We start from the raw sequence: 24,382 nt of genomic DNA on the forward strand, positions 1-24,382 counted from the left end.
ATCATCAGTTAAAACAAACTGCAGAACCCCTTTTAAATAACTTTTTGTGCTCAAGCCTCCAACAGGGCTTCACAATATACCAACCCCCTAGTAGTAACATCCATATACCCTCACAACCATAATTTTTGCTCAAGTGCCTCTGAAAGGAAAAACTAAAGCCACTTTGCAAACAACCTTTTAACAAACATTCCTACCTTTTGGAATCTACAGCTGCTAGGCAGACCTGTGCGTCTCCATGGTAACAGACAACAAACAGACCCTGTGTAGTCAGATCTAGCGGTCTGTCTTTCCCCAGCTTTCTGCTCAAATCCCCAAGATAAGATAATTGCAGACATACCGTGGAGACGTTAGTTTGCATAAACGGTAGACATTTTTTAACAGCGACTTTGCAGAGTTTTTTTTTTTTTTCTTTCTCTGTGGATGCACTGGAGAAGTAAAAATTGGTTGCAAAGGCACGTCTGGTGTGGAGAGATGTGGGTGATCAGGTTGCATTGGATGGGAGACGACACCTGGGCAGTCTCCAACTTGCTGTCACCTAGAATGGACATACAGACACACTGAGTGCTGTCCGCATTTTTTGCAGCCCCATTAAAATGAATGAGCCCACATCCGATCTGCAAAAAATGCAGTGGTGTGAATGGGGCCTTTATGTATATATTTTTTTTCTATTGAGTTCTGGACGTAGTGGTGTCTGTAAAATGACAAGTCGTTCTCTTCTGATCACTTTCTAGGTATCTTGCAATATATTTAGGACCCTCCCTCCGAGCGACAGCAACGAGTTTGATCCTGAAGAAGACGAACCCACCCTCGAGGCGTCGTGGCCGCACTTACAGGTAAGTCGGACCTGCGCCGTCTAAACCACGGCGTGTAAGTACATTGCCTGCACAGTGGTTTGTCAGGTTCCAGTGCCTAAGTGCAAGGTAAAAATAGAACTGGCGCTTCCACTCTGCTGCGGAAAAGCTCCTTGTACGGCCTCGCTCTTCAATCTAAACATTATAAGTCTCGCACACAAGCTGAAGACTTGACAAGAAGACAGATTAAATTCACTCACGTAGTGGCAACGAGATGTCCGTCACCGTGGCTCCATTTATGGGAAATCGTGGGAATATAGAAGCCAAATGAAGCGAACTGCGGCCATGAAAAAAAAAATTGCTTTCATTAAAGAAGTACTCCCACAAAAAATGTTATTCTCGGACCTGTTTGAGAGGTACATGATGCACACTGTAGTGAAGGTAATCTTCTTACCGGTGACTGTATTTGTGAGTTATAACCTCCCTTCTGATCCTCAGCTGTGTCATGTGACCAACACTCTGGTCTCCAACGGACACAGAACAGGAAGTCACTTACACTCCACATCTTATGTGTGGACAGAAAGCCAGTTTCTCTATGTATTCCTTAGGGTTGTATCGGGTATCGAATTATCGATACCCAATCGATACTGTTGTACCGGTATCGATTCGATACCAGGATTTGACATTTACCGATACTAGGCTGCGCTATGGCACAGCCTAGTATCAGAGAACATGAAGCACGCTGCTCTCAGCGCGCTGCATTTTCTCCTCAGCAGCACAGGGGAGAAGGAGTCTCTCCCACCCTCCCCCCTGTGCCGCTGCTGCCAATAAGAAGAGAGAGGGGCGGAGGAGGGGAGGGGCTGTGGCCACTGTGCCACCAATGATAACTCTCCCATTAATACAAATATAGGCGGCGGGTGCCAGCGGCAGAATAACATAGCCGGCACTCTACCTCTGATAGGGCGCAGCGATCCGCGGCAGTTAACCCCTCAGGTGCAGCACCTGAGGAGTTAACTGCCGTGGATTGCAGCGCCCTGTCATAGAAGTCTCTTCCTGTGTTTGTATTAAAAGGTTATTTATCTTCATTGGTGGTGCAGTGCGCCCCCCTTCCCCCAGTACTAAAAATATTGGTGGCGTAGTGCGCCCGCCCTCAACCTCCCCAGTATTATAATCATTGGTGGTTGTGGCCACAGGATCCCCTCCTCCTCATTGGTGGTGCAGTGGCAGCTTCCGATCGGGGCCCCAGCAGTGTAAGCCTGGGGCTCCGATCGGTTACTATGGCAGCCAGGACGCCATGGTAATCTCCCTGCTGCTGTGTGCACAAAGCACAGGGCAGCAGGGAGAGTGTGAGGTCCCAGTCACCATCATAGAGCTCTATTAGGGTGAATAGGACAAGGGATGAAAAGATCCCAGGTTCTGGCCCTTAAGGGGGCAAATAGTTATTGAATAAAAAGTAAAAAACAAAAACAAAACACCAAAATATTAAGTTTAAATCACCCCCTTTCCTAATTTTACATATAAAATATATAAACAATAAGTAAATAAACATTTTACATATCGCCACGCCCAAAAAAGTGCGAACTATTAAAATATAAAAAATATCTCCTCGGTGAACCCCGTAACAGAAAAAACAAAACAAATAAAATCCCGCACGATTCGCTATTTTTGTTACGTTGTCCCCCCAAAAAATAGGATCGGACTGTTCGATTATGGGCCGGACGTTCCATAAAATGCACGCTGCTTTTTTGGGGGTTTTATTTTTTCGCGTGGTATCTAGTATCGCAATACTTTTTAATGGTATCGAAATTGATTAAAAATTTGGGTATCGAAACAACCCTAGTATTCCTATGGCAGCCTCAGTGTCAGTCTCATAGGAATGAACAGAGTGTTGGTCACATGACACAGCTGAGGATCAGAAGGGAGGTTATAACTCACAAATACAGTCACTGGTAAGAAGATTACCTTCACTACAGTTTATATCATGTACCTTTCTAACAGGTCAGAGAATACATTTCTTTTGTGGAGTGCTTCTTTAAACGGCTGTCAGATTACAACAACCGTGGATTTTTAGGATCGGGGCCCATCATCCCATCTGAATGGAGCTTCGGATATGCCACCTCCATTCAACTCTGTGGGACTAGTGCTCCTCAGCACCACCAGAGTTGGATGGAGCGGCAGTGCACGTGCATGGTTGTAATATTGAGGTGTTGGGAGAAGCCACGTGTTAGATTCTGGTCAGTCTTTCATTAGAGGTCATGCACGTGGCACACCGAGGCCATAGGCACATGTATACACTCCCTGAGCAGCCATGACGCTCTGTATTCTCTTAGAAGTGATAGACAGTCAGTACACAAGGAATACACGCGTGCCGCCACTTCTTGTTTGATGTCTAAAATGGAAGCCGATCTCACCAACATCAATCAGTGTTCAGGACCAATCCTTATGACGTATCGCAAACCTGTTATTTGGGGGGGGGGGGGGGAAACCTTTAAGGCTACTTTCACACCTGCGTTAGGTGCGGATCCGCCTTGTATCTGCAGAAACGGATCCGCACCGATAATGCAAACGCTTGTATCTGTTCAGAACGGATCCGTTTGCATTACCATGAACAAAATGCAAACTGTAAGTCAGGACGGATCCGTTTGGCTCCGCATCGTCAGGCGGACATCAAAACGATGCAAGCAGCGTTTTGGTGTCCGCCTCCAGAGCGGAATGGAGACTGAACGGAGGCAAACGGATGCATTCTGAACGGATCCTTTTCCATTCAGAATGCATTGGGGCTGAACTGATCCGTTTTTGGGCCGCTTGTGAGAGCCCTGAACGGATCTCACAAGCGGACCCAGAAACGCCAGTGTGAAAGAAGCCTAAGTTGTGGATGGCGAGGTCCATGTATTAAAAAGGTATTTGCAGCATGTCCGTAGACCGTAAATGTCTGATAGGAGCAGGTGTCAGCGTTGGGACCCTCGCCTATGTCTAGAAGGACAGACCCCCATCTGGTAAGGCTGCCGCTGACCCTGGGAGATCCTACTGATCGGTTGTTTCTCCTCTGTGTTCTTTCAGCTTGTATATGAATTTTTCATACGATTTTTGGAAAGCCAAGAATTTCAGCCCAGTATTGCCAAAAAGTACATAGATCAAAAATTTGTATTACAGGTAAGCACATTTCCTTCACATGTGTAATTTGTCATTTATTTTATTTTTTTTCTACATTATTTGCTTGATGAGGATTGTTTAAAGGGTTCTCGAAGTGTGGACAGTCTCTGCTTATTAGAAGGAGGGTCCCCTGACAATCGGCTGATCACAAAGCGTCTCCGTGCTGGGTCCTCCAGGGATTGTCTGTTTTCTGTGGGACATCCTGGCAGTAAGTGCTCAGTTTCCCTGCAGCGCCTCCACAGGGGAAATGAAGCATTACATGGTGTCCATTCACACAGTTCCGGTGCACAGCTGGTGTCCCAGTTCTGGAGATGGAAGGGGTTCACAGAGGTGGGATTAGCACAGGAATATGCCAAAAATATCAGATAGAAGCGGGTCCCAAAAGTGTCGCCCCCGCATCAATCTCCAGAACTGGGCCCCGAAGTGAACAGCGAGTGCACTGCGCATCCGCTGTGTCTTTTCCATTTACTGCTATCGGCCTTCCAAAAATATCCGAGCAAACGCTGGCTTATTTTATTTTTGGAAGTCTCATAGCCGTACCCCTCCAATCGCCCATATGGGACTCCTGAAAGCAGCCAAGGCTGGCTATTTTTGGAAGTCCCATATCTATGAATGGAGTGTGGCCGCGCAGGCGCAGTGTGCTCGCCCTTCACTTCAGGACCCCTTTCTGGAAGGTAGGTACAGGTCCATCTCTGGGACCTGCTCCTATCTGATATACAGGGCAACTTCCCGATGGGCAGATGCCCAGGGGGCCGCCTGAGCCCTCCTCACACCCCAGGGGGCCGCCTGAGCCCTCCTCACACCCAGACAGTGGTAGTTTTTGCGGATTTTTTTTATTTATTTATTTGCTGCGGCGGCCGTATTTTGATGCCCTCTGGCATTTGGCTCTGTTGGGGTGGTATTGCTGGTGTTGCCTCTATTTTGACCGGACTCCAAAATGGGGCCTCTTTTAGTTACATTTCCAGTGCCGCTTTAAGTTCCTAGTCCGCCCCTGCTGACAATTGATGGCATAGCCTAGCCTAGCGATATGCCATCAATGTCCCATATGGGAATACCCCTTTACTAAACCCCCCCCCCCCTTGTTCTTGGGCTGTGGATGGTCTGACTTCTATTTGACAATCCTGAATGTGATAAATCCCGTCCTGATTCCTCTTCCTTCCAAACACGAGGGTTATGAGCTTGTTCCCGTCTCCAGGCCCAGCGTCGGCTTGTAGATAGCGATCTCTTAATATTAGGCAGGGTAAGCGGGCTTTCTCGCGCTTGCCAAGCCGGTTGAGTTTCTTGGAGTCCCAGAGGAAGACATTTGTTGCTAAGAGACAAATATTTTAAGAATCTCGTCGAGCCTCCTGGAGTAAGTCGCACTCACTTTTTTTTTTTATCCACTTTTCCTTCGCTAGATATAATAAGCATGGAAATTATTCAAACACTTCAACCAACAGCCCAAAAATAGCCTTTCCAATATGTTTCTAGGGCTGCGGAATTCCGTGAACCCGGCTCTCGGGATTTTGCCCTAACGCTTTGTGTTATTTTTTTATTGGAAGAGTGAACGTAGCAGGACTGATTAGCTTGCCATTACCGGTGGATTGTAATTCAGTAGATGCATTGGCATACAGCTAAGGAATTGTAATTGTGGTTTGCAAATTTCAGACCCCTTTTTTTTTTTTTTTTTTAAAGAAACCATAAAAATGTTGTTTAAAGGGCATCTGTCAGCAGTTTAGTCCCTATGACGCTGGCTGACCTGTTACACGTGCTCTTGGCAGCTGAAGGCATCTGTGTTGGTCCCATGTTCATATGTGTCCGCACTGCTGAGAAAATATGAAGTTTTATTATATGCAAATGAGCCTCTAGGAGCAACGGGGGCGTTGTCATTACACCTAGAGGCAACTGCTGCGCCCTCTGCACTTTAGTAGGGGTAGGTAGTGAAAACGTCATCACACCTGGCTCTTTCAATCAAAGTTCAAAGGACGCGGTAGTTGGAGAGAGCAGAGCCTCTAGGTGTAACAGCAACGCCCCCGTTGCTCCTAGAGGCTCATTTACATATAATTAAACATCAGTTTTCTCAGCAATGCAGGCACATATGGACATGGGACCAACACAGATGTCTTCAGCTGCCAAGCGCACATGTAACAGGTCAGCCAGTGTCATAGTCACAAATCTGCTGACAGATGTCCTTTAATCTGCCAGCATCATGTTAGTTTTAGCGTGGCCTAGTGGGCGGGCCTACTATGTGATTGACAGCCTTCCCTGGGTCGGTGCGCCTGCAGGTGGTTGTTAATCGCGAAGTAGGACCTACCGCTGGACAGCTGACCACAGAATGAGCAGAAATGACAATCAATGAAATCATTAAATGACAAGTTCTACATAATTGATGTATTTAGAGTTGTAGAACATTTCCTATGTAGATGTGATTTTATGCGTATAATATGTAACCGTGTGTGAAAACGCAATGAGATTAACGTGTTCTATTTCTTCCTTCGAGGAACTTTGCTTTAATTCTTTACTTTCATGTTTAATTTTAATCTCTACTGCCACCTAGTGTCTACAGTGGGCGCTGCCTTCACTGTTTCCATATCGTCCTACACCTGCGATGGCTAACCTCCAGCAGTGGGAAAAACGACAACTCCCAAGATGTACACTTGATTGGCTTTTCTCAGAAACCCATACAAATGAATGGAGCATGCTGGGAGTCGTAGTTTCTTCACAACTGGAGTGCCGGAGGTTAGCCATCACTGTTTACACTGACATAATGGGGTCAGTCGGCACAGCGCTGTCGTTAGGAGTGCACCCCTCAGTCACCTCTCTTCCTCAGCTGCATTTTGGATGCTATATGGCGCATCAATGGGTGATTTGGACAGTTATGCGTTATTTATTTGTTAGCGATTACTCTCTCAATTTAGCGGTATTTCTTTATAGCCTTGTTAGGCCTCATGCACACGACCGTTGTATGTTTTGCGGTCCGAAAATTGCGGATCCGCAAAACACGGATGGCGTCCGTGTGCGTTCCGCCATTTGCGGAACGGCACGGACAGCCATTGATATAACTGCCTATTCTTGTCCGCAAAACGGACAAGAATAGGACAGATTTTTTATTTTTTTTGTGGACCACGGAACGGAGCAACGGATGTGGACAGCACACATCTTTTGCGGCCTTATTGAAGTGAATGGCTCCGCATCCAAGCCGCAAAAACGGTCGTGTGCATGAGGCCTTAGTGATACATAGCTCCAAATCCCCTGTTTTTAAGTGGTTTTAAAGGTCAGCCTGGCAGCCACCACTAGAGGGAGCCCTACTGCATACTGTGATGTGAGTTCTGCCAATTAAGGTGCATTCACACGACCGTGCGTATTTTGACGATCTGCAGAACACATCAGTTTTTTTTGTTGTTTTTGCGGACCTACTGTAACTATGCCTATCCTTGTCCGCCAAACTGACAAGAATAGGACGTGTTCTATATTTTTAACGGAGCCATGGAACAGACATATGGATGCGGACAGCCCACGTGGTGCGGTCTACATTTTTTGTGGCTCCATTGAGTTGAATGGGTCCGCATCGGATCCGTAATAAAATGTGGATCAGATGCAGAGCAAAAATACGGTTGTGAGAACAGGGCCTTAACAGTACACAGTGAGCTCCCCCTAGTGGTAGCTGCAAGAAATCACTAAGTTAGCCATATCTGTGCAGCGAATTTGAAGCTCTCCATCCAAAAAAACCTAAGCTCTGTCTGCTATAATGGTGTATTAATCGGTGAACACGGAATTTCACACCTGCTTATATTAAAATACTCAATGGATTTCAAAGGTTGACCTTCACTTTAACTTAAAGGGGGTTGTCTTGGTGGCGGATTCCTTTTGACCGTTTGACCAGCGAATCATTCTGCTGATAATTGAGGGCGAACGGCCTCATTTCTGACCTACTCTTTGATGCCGGTGCATTCTTGACTTGCATACTTCAGACTGTTCACGTCCTTGACATACTCTCAGACTTGTTTTTGACATTCCATAAATGCCTTGGTCTCTGAGCGTTCTTCAGGCCTCAGGCGCTTTGTATTGTGTGCAGTTTGCCTACCCCTGTATTGTATAGTATACGCTAGTAATATCTCGCCTCTCTTGGCAGTATGCTCAGTGGTCCTCAGATCCTGGGGGAAGAGATTAAAGGGGTCGTTCACTCCTGAGGACCTTTTCTGTGGAACCCCCCCCCCCCCTAATGTGCCCGAACCCGCAATGGGATTCACACTGCCGCTCCATAGCTCCCACTCAGGTGCTGCAGGTCTGGGGTCTCCCGACGTGAACATCACGGGTCACCCGTGCGTCATTTCACTCATCGCTTTGAGCAGCTATTGAATGCAGCGGCCACAAGACCCTCGGAGAGACCCGCGACCTGCGGTGCTTTTTAGGGGAGCGATGGAGCCAGAACCCAATGTCGAGGATCAGATGAGTATGATTCCCACAGCTGGTCCGGCCAAGACAAAAAATGGTGGAAGGTCTGAAGTATACAACTTATCAGGAGAGACTTGAAAGGGTTTTTAAAGGGTGATCTAACCTTTAGGGGTGACCCGTCCCCTCTCCTGACATGTCTGTTTTAGTAACTACTTGCATTCCCCATGTAATAAAAATTCTGGAGCACTGTTATTCCTACTAGAAGTTATGAAGAATTGGCTGCAGCCTGCAATGAAGATCCATCTGGGTGTTACCAGTTGGGGGGGGGGTGTCCCTGCACAGTCAGTGATGCCAGTGTCAGACTGCGCAGGGAACCCCCCCCCCCCCCCCCCCCCCAAAACGAATAACACCCATCTGGACCTTGATTGCAAACTGATAGAAATTCTTTCATAAACTTCTAGCAGGAATAATGGAGGAATGACACAACATAGTTCTAAGAAAAGATGCTCCAGAATTGGTATTACATAGATGGAGTGGGTGGTTACTAAAGAGGCGTCTGCTCCTCTTTAAAGGGCATCTGTCACCAGGGTCATGCCGATCAATCTGAGGTTGGCATAAACTAGTGATGGGGACCCAGATTAAATGGATGAAGATACTGGTGGCTTGTCGTAGTTTTGATAGTCGTTTATGAGGAGAGGCAGCAGCTGGGGCGTTCCCTGCCCATCTACACTGGTGCGTGGTGGGGGGGGGTACGCTCATGAATATCAAGCACTGCCTTGTGCGTACTACATCCCCCGGCCTCGGCTAATGATCAGCCTCAAAACTACTCCAAGTTATTCAATCGAATTGGACTCCTCAGATCGGGCAGCATAACCCTGCTGACAGGTCCCCTCCGATATCTAAGAATGTGGCTCACGAGGGAAACCTTAACACAGGCATCCTCAAACTGCGGCCCTCCAGCTGTTGTAAAACTACAACTCCCACAATGCCCTGCTGTAGGCTGATACCTGTAGGCTGTTCGGGCATGCTGGGAGTTGTAGTTTTGCAACAGCTGGAGGGCCGCAGTTTGAGGATGCCTGCCTTAACACAAGAACAAGGGGGTGTCATCTGAAATTAGTTGTAGGGGTTAATCAGAAGCAATGTTAGAAAATACTGTATTACTGAAAGGGTAGTAGGCGCCTGTGACCGTCTGTGCGGGACATCGACAGTAACTTCTGTGCCTTTTGTTTTTCAGCTCTTAGAGCTTTTTGACAGTGAAGACCCTCGTGAAAGGGACTACTTAAAAACAGTCTTACACAGAATTTATGGCAAATTTCTTGGGCTTAGAGCGTTTATTCGAAAACAGATTAACAATATTTTTCTACGGTAAGTGCATTGTATGTGCAGTAAGGAACTTTGCTGTAAGGCTACTTTCACACTTGCATTTGGTGCGGATCCGTACGAACGCATCCGATCAGAAAAATACAACCGTCTGCATCCTTTCAGAACGGATCCAATTGTATTATCTGTAACATAGCCAAAACGGATCCGTCTTGATCAGCACTGAAAGTCAATGGGGGACGGATCCGTTTTCTATTGTGCCAGATTGTGTCATAGAAAACGGATCCGTTCCCCATTGACTTACATTGTGTGTCAAGACGGATCCGTTTGGCTCAGTTTCGTCAGACGGACACCAAAACACTGCAGGCAGCGTTTTGGTGTCCGTCTCCAAAGCGGAATAGAGACGGAACGGAGACAAACTGATGCATTCTGAGCGGATCCTTTTCCATTCAGAATGCATTGGGGCAAAACTGATCCGTTTTGGACCGCTTGTGAGAGCCCTGAACGGATCTCGCAAACGGAAACCAAAACGCCAGTGTGAAAGTCGGGGTCACCTAGTTAGAGCACCATAATCTCTCGGCATGTCCTTCGCTGTGCTGGCATCAGCTTCAGGGAACAAACTGCGCATGCGCTAGCTGCGAGATTACAGCGCTCTGACTTTGTGACGTCTGGGAGCAAGGAGGAGATTCGGGCGGTGCTGGGCTCCAGAAACGTTAGTAACAGCCCCGTACTTGCCTCATTTACATACAGGTGAAACTCGAAAGGTTAGAATATCGGGCAAAGTTCATTTATTTCAGTAATGCAGCTTAAAAGGTGAAACTAACATATGAGACTCATTACAGGCAAAGCGAGATATTTCAAGCCTTTTTTTGTTATAATTTGGATGATTATGGCTTATAGCTTATGAAACCCCAAAGTCACGATCTCAGGTCCCCTTTGCTCAGGGGGTATGGGTTAATTAGCGGACTAGAGTGTGACACTTTGAGCCAAGAATATTGAACCTTTTCACAAAACTCTAATTTTAAGCTGCATTAATGCAATTCCTTTTAAGTTGCATCACTGAAATAAATGGACTTTTGCACGATATTCAAATTTTTTTTCTAGTTTTTTTCCCTAAATAAAAGCACACAGAGCTATGGGGAATGTATATTGCGGATGTGCTAGCGGCGATCTAGCAGCACATGTCCGCAGCTCTATAGGCAAAATCCAGGTGACACAATCCCTTTAAAGGGGTTTTGCAAGACTTTTTAATTGATATCCACAGGATAGTCCATCAGTATCTTATCAGTGGGGGTCTGACACCTGTGACCCAAGCAAAACGTTCCCTGCACTCCTGTGAGCGGCGTGGCCTTCTCATAGCTTAACCCTAGGCCAGTGAGGTCACGTTGATCGGTTGCATGGTCTAAGCGCAGCTCCAGTCCCATAGAAGTGAATGGGGCTGAGCTGTGATACCAAGCACAGCCACTATACAGTGTACGGCGCTGTTCTTGGTGGGCTTCCAGAAGGTGTCAGCACTCACAGCTGATCGGCGGGGGTCCCAGAGGATAGGTCACCAGTTAAAGTCTCGGGAAACTCTAAGCCAAAATGCCTAATAGGTGGGGCATGAAGATTGTGTCGTACAATGATGGTTTTACCTTTTTTTTTTTCTTTCAGATTTGTTTATGAAACAGAACACTTTAATGGTGTAGCAGAACTGCTGGAAATATTAGGAAGGTAAGATGTGGTCACGCTTTTATGTCTCGTGGCCTCCCAATCCCAAATCATGCCCCATTCCATCCAAGAAGCTGCTAGAATCGGGAAATCCACATCAACCACAGTTCTTTGTGGTCCATTCATGGGGTAGTCCGACGCTGGGACTGTTGGTAGTGTTAAAGGGGTTGTCTAGCTGTTGATATTTGCTTAAAAAAAATGGGTTCAGAATGGTGTAAAATGATAAAATAAGTGATACTCCCCTTACCAATCCCCCAGCATTTCCATACTAATGCCTCTCACTTCCTGCCGATCTCTACTTCCTGGTCCGTCGTGACCCAGGAAGTGGTCCGTCGTGACCCAGGAAGTGTCGCAATCAGCCAATCAGTTTGCTACTGCAGTCTGTGATGGCTGAATAATCACTGTATTCTACTGTGGCTGTATTGCGTACCCGCATACGGCGGGTCCGCAGTACACGGGCATTGGCTGTGTGCACCCCGCATCACAGATGCAGACCTATTCACTTGAATGGGTCCGCAATCCGGGAGATGCGGTGCGGAACGGAAGCACGGATCGGAAGCCCACTGAAGCACTACGGAGAGCTTCCGTGGTGTTTCTGTCCGTTCCTCAGCACCGCAAAAGAATAGAACTTGTTCTATTTATTTTTATTTTTTTACAGTGCGGACGGATCACGGACCCATTCAAGTTGAACGGGTCTGGATCCGTCGCGGCCTCCACACAGATGTTGCCCGTGCAAATTGCGGTACCCATTGCACAGAACGGCCGTGTGCATGAGGCTTTACTGTGTTGGTAGCGACCTGGACGTAGAGACCAACTGGGGAACCGGGAAGTGCCTGAACAGTTCTTTTGGGGGGATCAGTAAGGTGAGTAGGGACTTACTTTATTATTTTACACCATTCTAAGCCTTCTTTTTTTTTTTTTTTTAAATGTCATTGGTTGGACAACCCCTTTAAGTACCATATACTCCCTGGACAGACCTGCTAGCCTTTCTTTAGGTTCCGTTCAGACCACATGGATGTTTGGTGCAGATTCTGCACCAGATTTACAATGTATAATGCTAACGAATGGGTTTCTACAACACCCCCTACATACTTGGCATACTTCTTCCTATTGTGGACTTTAGGGCACGATGCAGGTTTTCTGTATGTTTAACACTGGGCAAAGCAGCGGGTGAAATGCACAGCAAAATCCGCACGTACGCCTGGGATATGTTACGCTGGTTTTGCTTCGGATTACCAACCAATGCTTCATCTGAATGTCCATACCAGTCCTCCCTTACCTTCCCCTTTGGCTCGGGGTTTCCCGAGATGAGTTGAGTAGCTTTGAAGAAATTCGTTTTCGTTACTCACAATGCCAGAAACGCAAAAATATTGTTATTTCTTTTCCAAAGCTGGTCACCTCAGGTTTTCGCATGTCTATAGGAAAAGTAAGGAGGACACGTCTGCACTGTGTTCTATGGACTAACCGATCGATCCTCTGTGCTTTCTCCTGCAGTATTATCAATGGCTTTGCATTACCTCTGAAATCGGAACATAAACAGTTCCTTGTGAAAGTGCTGATCCCCCTGCACACGGTCAGGAGCTTATCCCTCTTCCACGCACAGGTATGGCCCTTTTCTCCTCCAGTGGTTTGTAGATTGCTTAAAGGGATTGTCTTAAAACAGACATTTGTCACCTATCCGCGGGGTTGGGTGATCAACGTCTGTTCACTGGGACTCCCGCCAGTCCCTCTGCTTGACGGTCAGGGCGTTTTGAAGGAAGTCCTTCATTCCAAGTCTTTTAGACTGCCGGAGGCGGCCATGTGCAGTGTCTGACCATTGCCCCATTCGCACACCTCACTGCAGTGCTGCCGGTAGGTTTTAAATGGGCATTGTGAGATTTTCGGTATTAGAAAGACATGACTTCCTCCTTTCAGAAACTGTACCATACTTATTGCCAGGTTGCATGTGATAATGGAGGCTCGGCCCTCTTCACTTGCAGTACCAAACTCAACCTGTAGACAAGTGTGGTGCCGTTTACTGGAATAAAGCAGCCATGTTTATCGAGGCCTATCAAATGCATTAGAGGATCTGTCGCCTCTCCCAGCCAGTTGTCTGGCATCTCTTAAAATTGTGCTGTTCCTCTGCTATTCCTCCTGGCAGTATCATTACAAACCACTTATGTTTCTGCAAAAAAAATGTAATTTGGTCGTATACATATTAATAAGCTCTCATTCTTGTTTCCTTTCCAGCTGGCATATTGTATAGTACAGTTCCTGGAAAAAGACCCTTCTCTCACAGAACCAGTGAGTGTCCAGTACTTGTGTCAGCGTCGTAAGACGTCTTCCTCTGTCTTTGGATCGTAATAATAATTTGTTGCTTTAATTTATTAGGTCATTAGAGGATTGATGAAGTTCTGGCCAAAAACCTGTAGTCAAAAAGAGGTAGGTGGTCTCTATACAAGCACATGTACATAGCACCATCCTTCTCAGTAGTTCTATTACCCAGCTACTCCTGTCTATGCGCTCTATTCAGGACCCGGCGGACGGGTCTTCTGCGCAGGTCCCCCTTCTATAACTACGTGGCCCAGCTATTCACCTCACTTACCCTGCAGTGCTTGTTGTAGGGGAGGTGTCTGGGATGTCTGACCTTTCCCCCCGTGAAAACTGCTGATCCCCAGGAGTTTTTGAAATTCCTGGTTGACAGACTGAATTCAGTATGACAAGGGTTTCTGATCACAGGTCGGCTCCTTTAAAAGGCTATGGACACCTTTGGGGTGGGGGGCATTTTATTTACTATAGCACAAAATGCGCAAAATTTTTTTTAGTTGGTCTTTAAAAAAAATTAATAAAATCAACAGTTTTTCCTCTACAGCTTCCACTTTCAGTGCATCTGCAGCTGCGCTCACGTCTCGGTCTGTAGCCCTTATCTGTGAATTCTGACAGCTCATAAACACTTGTTACTAAATTCTTATCAAACTGAAATGAATTTGGCTATAATGAGTCTGTACCATCTGCTGATCCGGTCGTCAGAGCAGCACTGACTCTGCGGGTGCGCTGAAGGGGAGGGCTCTAGAGGAAAAGCAATGACATTAAAGGGCTTCTGTCACCCCACAAAAGTCCTTTTTTTTTTTTTTGGGATAGTTACATGCGGCCGTTTCTTTAGAAAACGAAGTTTTATAATATGTAAATCCGGTCTCTACCAGCAAGTAGGGCGTCTACTTGCTGGTAGCCGCAGCAGCAATCCGCCCCCTCGCAGTGTTGATTGACAGGGCCAGCCGGGATCTCCTCCTCCGGCCGGCCCTGTCAGTAATTCAAAAATCGCGCGCCTCTGGTCATTCGGCGCAGGCGCTCTGAGGGGAGGAGGCTCGTCTCCTCAGCACTCCCTCAGTGCGCCTGCGCCGATGACGTCTTCTCTTTCGTCACTGAGGGAGTTCTGAGGAGACGAGCCTCCTCCCCTCAGAGCGCCTGCGCCGAATGAACAGAGGCGCGCGATTTTTGAAATACTGACAGGGCCGGCCGGAGGAGGAGATCACGGCTGGGCCTGTCAATCAACACGGCGAAGGGGGCGGTTTTCTGCTGCGGCTACCAGCAAGTAGACGCCCTACTTGCTGGTAGAGACCGGATTTACATATTATAAAACTTCGTTTTATAAAGAATCGGCCGCATGAAAGTAAGTGACAAGATTATATTCTCCTATATCGCGCTATAAGGAATGTAACTATCCAAAAAAAAAAAAAATGACTTTTGTGGGGTGACAGAAGCCCTTTAAAGAATAATCGTTCTCAGAGGTGTCTATGACCTTTTTAAATTGTTGTTTCACTTCAGCAAATAACTTACTACAAGGCATTAATGTATTGTTATTATCCATATTGCCTCCTTTGCTGGCTGGATTCATTTTTCAATCACATTATACACTGCTCGTTTCCAGGGGTTACGACCACCCTGCAATCCAGCAGTGGTGGTCGTTCTTGCATACTATAGTAAAAAAAAACGCTGGCCAGGACCCTGGGTGCGCATATCGGCACGCATGCGCAGCAGCTCCCGTCCCAGGCCACCTCGTATCTGCGCTGCAGCAGAGGCCATAACCTTTGAAAACGAGCAGTGTATAATGTGATGGAAAAATAAATCCAGCCAGCAAAGGAAGCAACATGGACAATCACAATACGTTACTGATGTGAGACAACCTTCACACAGTCTTCATTGCATATCATTTTAATCAGCAGGATCAACTCTACTGGGTAGTAGTATGCCAGTTTTGCTAGGGTTGATCCTGTTGACGGGTGCCCTGTAAAGGTCATCAGTAGTAGATTGGTGGGGGTCTGACATCCCTGCCAATCAGCTGTGGCAAAACACCGCATCTCCGGACACTATGCAGTGGCCGTTCCTGGTTTTACTTATTGGGGTGGGGGGCAGTATGGTGATGGGCTCCTTGCCCGCCATGACGTGCAGATCACATGCTGCTTGGTGTTTCCAGCACTTGGAAGTCGCTGACGTAGCCCTGGCCATTATTCTGTCTTCCAGGTCATGTTTCTTGGCGAGTTGGAGGAGATCTTGGACGTCATTGAACCATCACAGTTTGTCAAAATCCAAGAGCCTTTGTTTAAACAGATTTCCAAGTGCGTTTCCAGCCCTCATTTCCAGGTGAGGAGCATAGCCAAGTAGTCTTAAAGGGGTTCTCTCCCCTCTGGACAACCGCCCCTTGTTAGAAGGGTTCCTTGATCATAAGGTGATCACCAAGGTTTTTTCTTTTTCTTTGTGGTTAGTTGATCTTATAGAATTTGACCTGCAATAAATGGCGCTCGTTCCTGTAAGAACACAGTGACAGCCGTCAGGTCCCCCCAGTCATTTCTTTCTAGCTTTCTGCTGTATTGCATTGTGGCGGGATGACAGCTAATAATTATCACTTGTCGTGTAGCATGGAAATAATGCTAGAGGTGGAGGATGGCTGGGCCGCTGCCAGTGCACTGTGCGGGTATCTTCAGAAGCTGCCTCTGCCTCCAAGAGCCATAACTTATTTCAACATAGCCGTGTCGGGGCTTCTTTTTTGCAGGATGACTTGTTATGGCACCATTTAAAGGGGTTGTTCGAGTGTTTAATGGTGATGGCCTATCCTCAGGATAGGTCAACCAGTATCTGATCCATGGGAGTCCTGGCACCCCACCAGTGTTCCCTCTAAGCCTTGGCAGCTGCTGAGCGGGGTCGGCTCGGAGCTGGGCACAGCGCCATCAAAGGTGGGCGATAGGAAAACCTAAGATAATTGTCACTTCAAAGAGCATACAAACCCCTGCACCATCCCGTACAATATACAGTATAATCCCTGCCCCATCCCATACAATATACAGTATAATCCCTGCCCCATCCCATACAATATACAGTATAATCCCTGCCCCATCCCATACAATATACAGTATAATCCCTGCCCCATCCCATACAATATACAGTATAACCCCTGCACCATCCCATACAATATACAGTATAACCCCTGCACCATCCCGTACAATATACAGTATAACCCCTGCCCCATCCCGTACAATATACAGTATAACCCCTGCACCATCCCGTACAATATACAGTATAATCCCTGCCCCATCCCATACAATATACAGTATAATCCCTGCCCCATCCCATACAATATACAGTATAACCCCTGCACCATCCCGTACAATATACAGTATAACCCCTGCACCATCCTGTACAATATACAGTATAATCCCTGCACCATCCCGTACAATATACAGTATAACCCCTGCACCATCCCGTACAATATACAGTATAATCCCTGCCCCATTCCGTACAATATACAGTATAATCCCTGCCCCATCCCGTACAATATACAGTATAATCCCTGCCCCATCCCGTACAATATACAGTATAATCCCTGCCCCATCCCGTACAATATACAGTATAACCCCTGCACCATCCCGTACAATACAGTATAACCCCTGCACCATCCCGTACAATACAGTATAACCCCTGCACCATCCCGTACAATACAGTATAACCCCTGCACCATCCCATACAATATACAGTATAACCCCTGCCCCATCCCATACAATATACAGTATAGTCCCTGCCCCATCCCATACAATATACAGTATAGTCCCTGCCCCATCCCATACAATATACAGTATAACCCCTGCCCCATCCCATACAATACAGTATAACCCCTGCCCCATCCCATACAATACAGTATAACCCCTGCCCCATCCCATACAATACAGTATAACCCCTGCCCCATCCCATACAATATACAGTATAATCCCTGCCCCATCCCATACAATATACAGTATAATCCCTGCCCCATCCCATACAATATACAGTATAATCCCTGCCCCATCCCATACAATATACAGTATAGTCCCTGCCCCATCCCATACAATATACAGTATAGTCCCTGCCCCATCCCATACAATATACAGTATAGTCCCTGCCCCATCCCATACAATATACAGTATAGTCCCTGCCCCATCCCATACAATATACAGTATAGTCCTCGCCCCATCCCATACAATATACAGTATAGTCCTCGCCCCATCCCATACAATATACAGTATAGTCCTCTCTGTTATCACTGGACATTGCTCTCCATATAAAAACCATACAGGGAAAAAAAATCTTTGAACCAGAGAACTTACATAGAAAAACTAATAACCAAGAGGCTAAACAAAAAACAGTTTCTGACCCTTATGTTAAAACATAACTTTCATTTGATTGCTTTAATACCTAAACACCTAAAGGAAAAAAATAATTTAAAAAAGCTGCTGTTTCTCTGGATGACCTTATGTTGATAGTAGTGGTAATAGAGTCTCAGGGGTCTATAAAAGCAGCTACACTATTTTTACAGACCTTTGAGACTCTATTAACACTACTATTAACTATTAACATAAGGTCATCTAGACTAGAAAAAGCAGGTTTTTATTTTTTTTCTTTCTCTTTAGGTGTTAAAACATAACTTAAATTAGATTGCTCTAACACCTAAAGGGGAAAAAATAATAATTTTAAAAACCTGCTGTTTCTCTAGATGACCTTATGTTAATAGTAGTGTTAATAGAGTCTCAAAGGTCTGTAAAAATAGTGTAGCTGCTTTTATAGACCCTTGAGACTCTATTACAACTACCATAAACATAAGGTCATCTAGAGAAACAGCAGGTTTTTAAAATTATTTTTTTCCTTTTAGGTATTAAAGCAATCAAATGAAAGTTATGTTTTAACATAAGGGTCAGAACAGAACCGCACACAAAATGTCTCCTGCGGAGTGAAGAAAGACCTTGCTAAGTGCTAACCTGACACTGGCTGGGACGTCTAACTTATACATCTTCTTGTATATAGTGATATGGAGCATGCTGGTATAACCTGGGCATCTCCTGTATATAATTATATATGTACAGCTGGTATAACCTGGGCATCTCCTGTATATAATTATATATGTACAGCTGGTATAACCTGGGCATCTCCTGTATATAATTATATATGTACAGCTGGTATAACCTGGGCATCTCCTGTATATAATTATATATGTACAGCTGGTATAACCTGGGCATCTCCTGTATATAATTATATATGTACAGCTGGTATAACCTGGGCATCTCCTGTATATAATTATATATGTACAGCTGGTAGAACCTGGGCATCTCCTGTATATAATTATATATGTACAGCTGGTAGAACCTGGGCATCTCCTGTATATAATTATATATGTACAGCTGGTATAAGTTATACATCTTCTTGTATACAGTGATATGGACCATGCTGGTATAACCTGGGTATATCCTGTATATAATTATATATGTACAGCTGGTATAAGTTATACATCTTCTTGTATATAGTGATATGGACCATGCTGGTAGTACCCAGGCATCTCCTGTTGTATATAGTTATATATGTTACTTTTTCCCCCATTTTCCTTGGCTGAGACAAGCAACATTGCCAATGCAAAACCTGAAGGGAATGCAATGCTGTTCCAGAGAGCCTCTCTAAGATGGCGGCGCCAACCAGCATCCCCTTGTTTTGCATTGGCGAGTCTGCTGTGATAACCTCCCATACGGTACATGCTGTTTTCATTGCTTTCTTAGGTAACACAGACACGGCTCCTGCTGCCCACGTGACGGACTTATCACTATCAGGCTCGGCCAGAGACTCATTCACTTCACTCACTCTAGCCGATAGGATTAAAAATAACTAAGATTGTTTAGTGTTCTCCCTACTACTGACATTCTACCGTCATTGATTGCTGAGCTGGTCTCTCCTGGTATTTCTAGAGTGTTAACTCGTGACAAGAAGTGGAGAACAGCGGCACTAGTAGTCTACTAGTGCCACTATTGTGCCCCGCTGTTCTCCACTTCTTGTCATGAGTTAACACTCTAGAAATACCAGGAGAGACCAGTTCAGCAATCAATGACTGGATTTTACTTATTGTAGGTAGCCCATAAGAGAAACTCAGTCTCACTCTAGCGTGTGCCTCTGGTCTGGCTCCAAGATGGCGGCGCCGCCACAACTACCGCACCTTACTGGCTGCTGCTGCTCAGTCCTCCTCTTCCTGCAAAAAGGAGGAGGCAGAAGTAGCAATACGTGGTAGCTGGTAGGCGGCGCCCCGCTGTGCTGAGCCGCACAAGACTACGAGGAGGACGTCGGCGCCGTCACGCAGATGAGTCTGACGACAAGTGCTGGCATTTTGCCAGCAGCGTTAGCGAACTGTAGGCTGAGTGAGCGGGCATTATAAAATTGTGAGCAGGGCCACAATAATTGCTGCGCGGCCGCCCACCTGCGCAGCTTAGAGGGAACACTGGCCACGGCCTCTTCAGACAGCTGAGCATCAGACCCCCACCGATCACCTACTGATGACCTATCCGGAGGATGCATCTTCAGTAATAAACACTCGGACGACCCCTTTTAATAAAATGATTTGTGGGATGAAACGGGGAAAGCCAACACCATTCCTTTCTTGTTTGTTGGTGTTGTGGTAAAAGTTACTTGAGAATCATATTTTTGGGATCAGTACGATTCCGGCAGTATAAAATTTTGTATTCCTACTTTAAAAAAAACATGAATTGCGTTTGTTTTTTTAATTGATTTACAGCCTTTGGTTTAACGAACAAATTTTTTTAGTCTTCTTTAGAGGATTTGGAATTTGTACAATACTCTGCAATACTTCTGTATTGCAGTGTGTAGTGGTTTTGCCGGCATCCTGTTATGTCCTGCCAGAGGCAGGGTGTAATGGGAGCAGTAAGGTGGCAGGCCTTGGGGCCTTAAGTAGGCTACTCCTCTGCACCCCATGATGGCTTGCAGGTCCTCCTCCCTGTGACTAACCGCTCGGGTATAGTGATCATGGCATCTGAGGGGTTAAATGACTTGTTTCGGACTTACTCAAATCCTGGTCACTGTAGGTGGGTGTCAGCGGTAGAACACAGACGACAACCGCCGCAAATGGATTAGGCTGAACCCTCACTCCATACACACATCCCGGCATTAGGAAAAACATGTCATAAAGGGGTTAATGCAGCATCTGATAATCCAGCACTTGACTTCAGTTCAGACCTGGACACCTAATGTGGAATTGCATTAGACCAGAAGCAGAAGATTGATCTGATAATCCGATGTCCGTCATCTCCCATTGCCAGATTAAAGGAATGTTGTACTGCATACACTGTATGTCGGCTTTATTTCATTGACACAAGGTTTTACACTTTTAAGCCACAAGGGGGAGCAATTACTTTAAGATTTGAGACTGCTTCTCATTGGAATTAGAGGCGGTCATTGGATTTCCATAGAATAACCTTTATCTGGTGCCAACATTTTCTTTTATATATTCTGGAAAGGGGGGGGGGGGGGGGGGGGGGGGTCCGTAAACCTACAAAATGATAGTTAATGAAAGGAAATTGCAAGTCACAGGGTATTTGGTGTATTTCTGGAGGCTGCATCTCACCTCCTTCATTCTCCTGAGACTCATGGTCCTGTAACTAATGGTAGAGGTATTACAAGTCCTTGACAGCTTATTGATCGGAGAATGTCTGTCTTTTTTTGGCACGTGCGGTCACTATTCCGCTTTAACATGGCCTCTCTTTCTCGTTTGAAGGTGGCGGAACGAGCGTTATACTATTGGAACAATGAATATATCATGAGTTTAATAGAAGAGAACTCAAATGTCATCCTTCCCATCATGTTTGCAAGCCTGTACAGGATTTCTAAAGAACACTGGAATCCGTAAGTGGAATTTTATCCAAATTCTAATTTTTTACCACATTTAGTTTTTCCACTGGTTGTCCTGTGTGTAATGTTAGACTACAGTACGGCTAGGAATTCACACCAACTCATTGTCACCTGCAAGTCCCTGCGACTACAGGGTATATGCGGAGGGGGTCGTAACTGTCAGATAGTTTACAATGTCTCTTTCCCATGGGAAAACCCTTGGAGGTATTCCAGTAAGGGTCCATTCACACGTCCGTATTGTACACCCCGGCCGGCACCACCCATAGAACTGCCTATTCTTGTCCGCAATTGTTCAGGGCCGCGCTCCGGAAATGGGGATGCGGAGAGCACATAGTGTGCTCTCAGCATCTCTTCCTGCCCCATAGAGAATGAATGGGTTCGCACCCGTTCCCGATATTGCGGAACGGATGCGGACCCATTTGCGGACGTGTGAATGGACTCTAATTAGAAGCCATTCCCTGCCCACAGGATGTCGGTTAACTATGAGATCGTTGAGCATCCAACTGCTTGAACCTCTATTGATCATGAGTACAGGCGCCCCGTACCCCACAGGGGCCCCCGAAATGAACGGTTTGACTAGCCGAGCATGCACACTGCCACTCCATTCATTTGCTTGAGACTGCAAGAGCCAAGTGCTTGACCTGCCACTCTGTTCATTTTGGGGAGTACTGTGTGGTTTGGGGAACCCATTCCTGTGATCGTTGAAGATCCCAGCAGTAGTACCCCCCACTTCAAATTACCAGAATACCCCTCTTAGTAATATACCGTTCTATGAGCCCCCTGTAGCCATTGTATCTAAAGCTAATATTTACAGACGTGTCTCCCACCTATTCTCACAATCGCCAACTTGTTTCCCCACCAGGGCGATCGTCGCTCTCGTCTACAACGTGTTAAAAGCCTTCATGGAGATGAACAGCACCTTGTTTGATGAACTGACAGCCACTTACAAGTCAGATCGCCAGCGGTAACTTTTTATAGCTTCTTCTTGTCTGCAGCACGGAAAGCTCATGCCGGTTTTCTCTGCTGCATTGACTTGACTTTTTATTTTTATTCCTTCTGTATTGGGCTCTGTTTGCACTGGCGTCATGGCCCCTGTTCTCGACATAGTCGATGCGGGCATGCCAGATCCATATTCAAACCAATCGGCAAACCCTGATGGATCCCATTCACATAACGGGGTCGATCAGGATTCCTTCAGGGTTCGGGTATTTTTGATGGCAAGGATAGCGCAATGAAGTGAAGAATATGAACTATGCTTTCCTTGCTGTGTTAAAACGCCCAAATCCCAGTGAAGTGGAGAAAAGCGTCAGTTGGATCAGAGCCTTAAAGGGGTTCTCTCCCTTCATCAGATGGCATTTGTCATGTAGAGAAAGTTAAAGGGAGTCTGTCATCAGATTGTGACCTTATAGACCGCTTACATAGCGCTCTAGCATAGCAGTCTATGATTCTAATGGTACCGTTGATGTTTTCTTGTGAAGTTCCCCCAAGGCAAAAATTGACTTTTATTCATATGTAAATTAGGGCTCGCAAGTGCCCAGGGCGGCGTTCACCTCGTTGGTGCCCAGGCTGTTCTGCCTCTTTTCGTCATATCCCCGCCCCAGCCTCTTCCTCTCCCCGCCCCGCTCTTCCTTTGCGTCCTCCTTCTCAAGTTCCCTGCAGCGAGATCCCGCGCCTGCGCTATCCATAGCTTGGCCGGGGCAAGCCCACTGCAATGCCCATTGTGGGTGTCTCTGGTCCGCATCCTCGCCGCTGTTTCGCACCGTTGGCCGGCGCATGCGCCGTAGCTACTGCGATGCCGTGCCCACAATGGGCATCGCAGTGCACATGCCCCGGCAAAGCTATGGATGGCGCAGGCGCGGGATCTCGATGCAGAGAAGGAGGACGCAAAGGAAGAGCGGGGCGGGCAGAGGAAGAGGCTGGGGCGGGGATATGACGAAAAGAGGCAGAACAGCCTGGGCACCAACGAGGTGAACGCCGCCCCTGGGAATTTTTGAGACCTAATTTACATATGAATAAAAATCTGTTGTTGCCTTGGGGGAACTTCACAAGAAAACATCAAAGGTACCATTAGAATCATAGACTGCTATGCTAGAGCGCTATGTAAGCGGTCTATAAGGTCACAATCTGGTGACAGACTCCCTTTAATACAAGGCACTTACTAGTGTATTGTGATTGTCCATATTGCCTCCTTTGTTGGCTGGATTCATTTTGCCATTACATTATACACAGTTCGTTTCCATGGTTACGACCACCCTCCAATCCAGCAGTGGTGGTCATGCTTGCACACTATGGGGAAAAAGCTCTGGCCTCTCTGGTGGCTTGGACCGTGGGAGCTGACATAGGGACGCATGCGCAGCAGCTCCCATCCCAGTCACCTGGTATCTGCGCTGCAGCAGTGGCGGTAACACCTGAAAACGAGCAGTGTATAATGTGATGGAAAAATGAATCCAGCCAGCAAAGCAGGCAATATGGACAATCACAATACATTAGTAAGGGCCTTGTATTAACTTCCTCTTCATGATACATGCTATTGGCTGAACTGAGAGGACCCCTTTAAATGTGTTTGTTTGAATTTCCTCTCCTAGTCTCGGTATTAACTGGTCACGATGATAAAACTTGTAATTTTTGGGGATGCAGTAAATTAGGAGCGTAGAACTAAGGCCTCCTGCACACGACCGTAGGTGTCCCGTTGCCGTATTGTGGACCGCATTTGCGGATCCGCAATACACGGGCACCGTTCCGTGTGCATTCCGCATCACGGATGCGGACCCATTCTCTTCAATGGGTCCGCAAATCCCGAGATGCGGAATGGTACGGAACCCTACGGAAGCACTACGGAGTGCTTCCGT

The 24,382-nt window shown here is 46.4% G+C and overlaps 1 protein-coding gene across 3 annotated transcripts in view; it reads left to right on the top strand.

Annotated features, from left to right (window-relative positions):
- PPP2R5E (protein phosphatase 2 regulatory subunit B'epsilon) overlaps positions 1–24,382 on the top strand; it is a 68,381-nt gene that overhangs the window by 35,560 nt on the left and 8,439 nt on the right. For 2 of the 3 annotated variants that reach the window (XM_040411758.1, XM_040411759.1), the window contains exons 4-13: positions 732–833; positions 3,852–3,944; positions 9,553–9,683; positions 11,292–11,351; positions 12,843–12,951; positions 13,578–13,631; positions 13,719–13,769; positions 15,849–15,968; positions 21,400–21,527; positions 22,396–22,497. In XM_040411758.1, the coding sequence (XP_040267692.1) occupies positions 732–833; positions 3,852–3,944; positions 9,553–9,683; positions 11,292–11,351; positions 12,843–12,951; positions 13,578–13,631; positions 13,719–13,769; positions 15,849–15,968; positions 21,400–21,527; positions 22,396–22,497 (950 nt within the window). The remainder of the gene's footprint in view (positions 1–731; positions 834–3,851; positions 3,945–9,552; positions 9,684–11,291; positions 11,352–12,842; positions 12,952–13,577; positions 13,632–13,718; positions 13,770–15,848; positions 15,969–21,399; positions 21,528–22,395; positions 22,498–24,382) is intronic. The other variant, XM_040411760.1, reaches the window with a different exon arrangement.

This window comes from Bufo bufo, chromosome 11 (genome assembly GCF_905171765.1).
Source record: "Bufo bufo chromosome 11, aBufBuf1.1, whole genome shotgun sequence".
NCBI lineage: Eukaryota > Metazoa > Chordata > Amphibia > Anura > Bufonidae > Bufo > Bufo bufo.